Source organism: Puma concolor, chromosome E2 (assembly GCF_028749965.1).
Source record: "Puma concolor isolate L17-30 chromosome E2, mPumCon1.1.hap2, whole genome shotgun sequence".
Taxonomy (NCBI): Eukaryota; Metazoa; Chordata; class Mammalia; order Carnivora; family Felidae; genus Puma; species Puma concolor.
The window spans coordinates 48,124,287-48,130,315 of NC_141681.1; the positions used below are offsets into that span (position 1 = coordinate 48,124,287).

At 49.9% G+C, this 6,029-nt stretch overlaps 1 protein-coding gene across 1 annotated transcript; it reads left to right on the forward strand.

Moving 5' to 3' along the window:
• Window positions 1-111: 111 nt before the first annotated feature.
• Window positions 112-5,323, forward strand: LOC147573598 (uncharacterized). The gene is made up of 4 exons (XM_086689754.1): window positions 112-1,456; window positions 2,403-2,561; window positions 2,685-2,729; window positions 3,648-5,323. Exons 1-4 carry the CDS (start codon window positions 1,313-1,315, stop codon window positions 3,900-3,902), a joined length of 603 nt encoding a protein of 200 aa, XP_086545880.1. The 5' UTR covers window positions 112-1,312; the 3' UTR covers window positions 3,903-5,323.
• Window positions 5,324-6,029: the final 706 nt, after the last annotated feature.

The following is a 6,029-nucleotide window of genomic DNA, read 5'->3' on the forward strand; positions in this document are numbered from 1 at the left end:
CTTTACGGCTCCTATTGTAGCCAGGGGCGGGACTTCGGATTCGCGGCGGGAAGGTGGGCCCCCGAGCGGAGGAGGAGGGACCCGTGAGTGGAAGGGGCGGGGCCTGAAATGTGCCGGGTGCAGTCGCGGAAGTAGAGCGAGGACAGGCTGTTCTTCCTAGTCTCTGTCCTCATTGGTAACGGCCGGTTCATTTGCATTTCAGCTCTTTAATACTCTCCCTCCACTTCCTCCACCCAGAATGTCGCTTTTCACCTTCTGGAAAGGGCCCTTCTTAGCCCCTTATCTCTAGCAATCATCCTCCCCTGTACACTCCATCCTGCCCTCTAGACACTCTTCTCCCCAAATCCTCCTCCATCGGAATCTCACCTACGGAACCCACAGCAGGAAATCAGCCAGGATTCCCAGATTCAGGATTCAGAACTCACCTCCTTCGAGAATTCTCTCCCAGAATGTTTTTAATCCTTTTAGAGCCCTTCCCCCAGAATCTACCTTTCACCAGAATTTCCTTCCGTTTTAAGTTTCCGTCCCCCAGAACTCTCCTCTTCAGAGCCCTCAACCAGACCCCCCCTCTTTCTCTGAATCTTCCTCCACTCAAGGGCCCCAGAATCTCCCACTGCCCGCAGTCCACTTTTCCCAGAACGTCCCCGCCAGAATCTCCTTTCACAAGTGTTCTCTCCCTTTCAGACCCCCCTCCTTCAGAATCTACCTTTCCTAAGAATTCCGTTTCCTTCAGAGCGTCCTCTAACCAGCAACTGCCTCCCCTGGAATTTCCCTCTCCCAGAATTCTCCACTTCTTAGAGACCCTCCCTCCAGATTCCCCCTCTTCAAGGTCTCTACCTTAAAATCCCTCTTTCTCTGGGGTCCTTCAAATCATCTCTTCACTCCCCCAAATCACCCAACTCTCCAGGCTCCTTCCCCATAGTATTCTCCATCCCCAGTCCCCCCAATCCCATCTGAGGAATCTCAGGATTGGGTTCCCCTTGGCTCTCCCCCCCCCCCCCCCCAGGATACTCCTTTCCCAGTCAAAAGGGTTCTTTATCAGGGCTGCAGAGAGCCCACAGTTTCTTCAGTTTCCCTGGCAGCAGAATCCGAGGTTCAAGGTTCAAAGGGGTGTGGTCGCTTACCTGGTGCCTGGAAAATGGAGACAGGGTGGAGATTGGTAGGTGGGTCTGTGGCAGGAGGGAGGATCCTCCAGCCCAGAGTCCAGCTCCAAAAGGGTGGGAGAGGGGAGAGGTGAAGGAAGGGAGCATCCAGAGGCTGACCTGGGAGGACACACACGCAGATACACAGCACAAGAGAGAGACGGGCACACATGAAGGAGCAAGACAAAGAAGAGGCCGATGGAGAAGAGGAGAAAGAAGGTAGACAGAAGATCAATTACAGATGGACCCAGAAAACACAAGTGACGGCGATTCGGAGGCAGAGAGACCAGCCCTCAGAGAAAGAAGACAGACAGGTACAGACAAGCATGGAGATTTCAAGATGTTTGAAATACAGAAATACAGTACTTGATACAGAAATAGAAGTGGAGGGGCACTGGGTGGCTCACTTGGTTGAGTGTCTGACTTCAGCTCAGGTCATGATCTCACGGTTCCTGCATTCGAGCCCTCCATCAGGCTTGTGGCTGTCAGCACAGAACCCGCTTCAGATTCTCTGTCCCCCTCTCTTTCTCTCTGCCCCTCCCCCTCTCATTCTCTCTCCTCTCTCTCCCAAAAATGAATAAACATTTATTTAAAAAAGAAAAAAGAACTAGAAGTAGAAAAGAGAGCAAGGACACCTCCCCCCCCCGCAAATATACACCTGCAAATATGTCTAAAGCCTAGCATAGGTGTTTCCCACTAAGAAGACAGGCCACAGGATTCACACGCACTCACACACTGTACTGCCTGATGGATCTCTTGGGGCGGTGGGGAGGGTGGGGACAGGATTTCCCAACCCTCCAATCTCTCTAGGCTGATCCTCACACCCTTGCTCAGTCTTGTATCTTCCTGTGGGGAGTGGGGGAGAGGTGTCAGGGAGGCCTGTGACCTGGGGCCTACTCTAGGGTCACCATCTTCCCTGGCCTCTTGAAGAACATTCCCTGAGTATCTGTGGGCTGAGTGGAGATGGACAGGAAGGGGACAGGACACTTCAGTCTTCCAGCTTGCTTTATCTCTCTGTACTTCTGTTTTTGTTGTTGTTTACTTATTTTGAGAGAGACTGCCTGTGCGCACGTGCGTGGTGGGGGAGGGGCAGAGGGAGAGGGAGAGAGAGAGAATCCCAAGCAGGTTCCGAGCTTGTCAGCATACAACCCAACACTGGCTCTGTTCCGTGAACTGTGAGATCATGACCTGAGTCAAAACCAAGAGCCGGACACTTAACCGACAGAGCCACTCAAGTGTTCCTGTACTTCTTGCTTCCAGGACCCTGGGCTGGGACCAGAAAAGGCCTGGGGGGTGGGCAGGGTGCCCATGTGGCCTCTCTGGACCATCCTTCTGCTGGTATGGCCCTTGGGAGGCCTAGGATCACCCCTCTGCCCTCGGGAGCCTTTCTACTTCCTTGTTGCCATCATGAAGATGCTGGTGAGGAAGATGGAGGGGAGAGCCAGCAGACAGGCAGGGAGGCGGTAGGGTGTGGGGCACGTTTGAGGAAAGGTCAGGCTCTCCCTTCCAAGATCTGATTCTGTTCCCTGCCCCCAATTGTAGGGAAACAAAAATGATGGCACTCTCTACACCCCTGATGATCTCTCCGTGAGTATTTCATTAGCTTTTTACTTGGAGTTGGAAATTTAGGGAAATTCCACTAGGCTGAGAACACATGTATGCTTGGGGCAGGAGGCAGCAGGCTGGTGTTCTGGCTGTCCAGCTGCTGACCCAGCTCCCAGCCATCACAAATACATTTCGTTCACTGCTGTCTCCCACGCCGAGAACAGCAGCTGGCACCTAACAACAGATACTGATGATGATAGCGACATTTTTAATAGTGCTCACTCTGCCAGGTACTGGCCTAAACGCTTTAACTATATTAGCTTACTTAGTCTTCACACTGACCCTGTGAGGTAGACAGGGCCACCATGTATGGATGTGAAGGATGTACGCTGCACAAGAATCCCACAACAAGGTCAGCATCCACATCCTGGATATTTTTGTCAATTTCTGGTAGATGGCAATGAAATATCTGGTTCCGACAAAATCAGCACTTGGAAGTGTTTTAAGGAGTATTGTTTTATTTTTTAAAAATTTATTGTTTTTAATTTTTTTAACGTTTATTCTTTCTTGAGAGACAGAGCACGAGTGGGGGGAGGGGCAGAGAAAGAGACACAGAATCTGAAGCAGGCTCCAGGCTCTGAGCAGTCAGCATAGAGCCTAAGGCGGGGCTCGAACTCACGGACCACAAGGTCATGGACCTGAGCCGAAGTTGAATGCTTAACCGACTGAGCCACCCATGCGCCCCAAGAAGTGTCATTTTCTAACTTACACAGGCACAGACAGTATAGGCTAGCATCATCCCTGAAGATAGGGATTATTCAGAGTTCTGTTTTACAGATGAGGAAACTGAGGCCCAAAGAGGTGAAGGGGCTTATGCCAGGACATAATTCAGAAACCCTAGGTTTGGGGATTTGGGATCAGACCCTTGCCCAGAGACACCAAGTCACTCTGTCCCCACAGGTTTGTCCTGCTGAGACTCTGGGATGCTTCCGGCTGGAGCTTTCTGTGATCCAGTTCGAAGAGGGCCGATCCATGGGGATTGCTGTGTTCCGGCTACAGCGTTTGCTGGATGCATTGGGGTCCCGGCTGTGGGTGACTGGCCAGGGTCCTTGTCCACCCTGTGAAGGACATCCCCAGAGACCCGTCCCCCTCTTTCTGGCCAAGCTCTTGGAGTTATTACAGGGGGCTTGTGCTAGGCACCTGCCCTCAGCATGAGCCTGGGAGGACACAGACTCCCTAGTACTGCCGGAGGGCCCGGGAGGTGTGAGACAGAGGGCACTTGGTCTCCAGTCCCAGCTGCCAATCCAAAGCCTTCTCCTTCTGGGCCAGAGGCCCCCATCTGGAGCCCATGGAACCAAGGGGAAGAGAGGAGGAGGAAAATCTGAAGCCTGAAGTCTCTGACCTACAGGGGTAGGGGGTTAGGTAAATTGGCCCCCACCTGCCCCTCTTCTCCATCTGAGGTATTCCCTCCTCTCTCCTCATTCAGGAAGGGACAAAGCATTGCACAGGTGTCTTCCAACCTCACCCCACCCCTACAGGACAGGGAGAGTCTTGTGCCTCATGTCCCTGGCTGCAAATAATTACCATCTGGAGAGCTTTCGGGTGACACTGATGGTTAGGCTAGATGTTGATAATTGGTCTCTGGTGCATCCTGAACAGCTATAGCTTGAAAATCAACTTTATTGAAAATACAACTTTATTGATGTGTAATTTGTATACAGTAAAAAGCATACGTTTTAAACGTGCATTTCAATGAGTTCTGACAAATATATACACACAGCCACATTTCCATCACCCCAAAGCATCATCCCTTATGCCCCTTCCCAGTCTTCACGTCCAGTCGTAGACATCCATTAATCTGCTTCCTGTCTGTATAGAATTAGCTTTGCCTCCTCTAGAGATTCATATGAACGGAATCATACTATACATATTCTAGTGTCCGGCTTCTTTCACTCAGCATGATGTTTTTGAGATTCACTCACATGCGTATCAGCAGTTTGTTACTATTCCATGGTATGAATGCACCCGAATTGGTTTATCCATTCTCCTCATGGTGGACATTGGGTTGTTTCCACTTTGGGGCTATCGCACATCTCTCTTTTATCTTCTTATATATTCTTACATAGTGGTAGGGTTGAGAACCACTGAGACACCAAGGAAGAACCTTCTACGAGGAGAAAATTACTGCTCCCTCACTTTCCTGGAGTAAATAGCTTTCTGCAGCAGTGTCAATAGGCATTTTACATGTGGGATCCTATTTTAAAGAGCTGGTGTTTAAAAGAATCAAACTTGGGGGCACCTGGGTGGCTCAGTCAGTTGCATGTCCAACTATTGATCTCAGGGTCACGAGTTCAAGCCCTGCATCGGGCTCCACTAGACGCATGAAGCCTAATTATTAAATATGTATAAACATGTGGGGACCAAGCTCATAGAAGGGAAAACATTTTTATAGAATGACCAGCCCCTCCCCAGTCTGTCTTGGGTTCAGGCTGAGATTGTTGGATCAAGGAGTGTGTGCTCACACAGACACACCTGTGGTGTATTCATTCCCTGATAGTGTCTTGTGAGCCCACTGTTGGCCTGACCACACCATCTTACTCTGTAACCAGGTGCATATTAAATTTCTGTAAACTGAATCCAGGTGTCTCAATGCTTATGCAAGAAATTTTTAGCAATGTGTTTTAAAAGTTTCTGATTTGGGGTGGGGGGGGGCGCGGTGCCTGGGTGGCTCAGTCGGTTGAGCGTCCAACTTTGGCTCAGGTCATGATCTCCTGGTCGGTGAGTTGGAGCCCTGCGTCCGGCTCTGTGCTGACAGCTCAGAGCCTGGAGCCTGCTTCACATTTTGTGTCTCCCTCTCCCTCCCGACTCATGCTCGCTCGCGCGCGCGCGCTCTCTCTCTCTCTGTCAAAAATAAAAACACTTTTTAAAAAAGTTTCTCATTTTTTCCCTCTTCATCGAGTGAATTTTTCTTATCCTTGTCTCATCATGCCTGGTCCTCTTTGCCATCTGTCTGACAAATAATTACTAATATGTAAATTCACATTGATTTAAACTTCGGGATTTGTAAAGGAAAACCAGAGTTTTAAGAGTCACTCAAACTTGGGGGAAGGAGTCTTAGGTCTGCCCCTGTCCAGTTTATTTTCTGAGCTTCAGTTTCCTTGTCAGCAAAATGGGGGTACTTACCTCCGAGGAATGTTTTGGAGGTAGGAGATAAAGTCTGATTTATTTGCTAACTCATTATTATTTGGTCATTCCCTGCCTCTTCACGGCTTGGCACACCACACTATTAAATTCAAACACGAATTCCCGGTTGGAAGTGCCGTCCAGAAGGGGAGTAACCAT

Bases quoted from the DNA above. Each gene is read 5' to 3' on its own strand.
- LOC147573598 (XM_086689754.1), top strand. From the start codon at position 1,313: ATGAAGGAGCAAGACAAAGAAGAGGCCGATGGAGAAGAGGAGAAAGAA. The intron at 2,562-2,684 runs GTGAGGAAGATG...CCCCAATTGTAG, and splicing joins TTGCCATCATGAAGATGCTG to GGAAACAAAAATGATGGCAC. The intron at 2,730-3,647 runs GTGAGTATTTCA...CTGTCCCCACAG, and splicing joins ACACCCCTGATGATCTCTCC to GTTTGTCCTGCTGAGACTCT.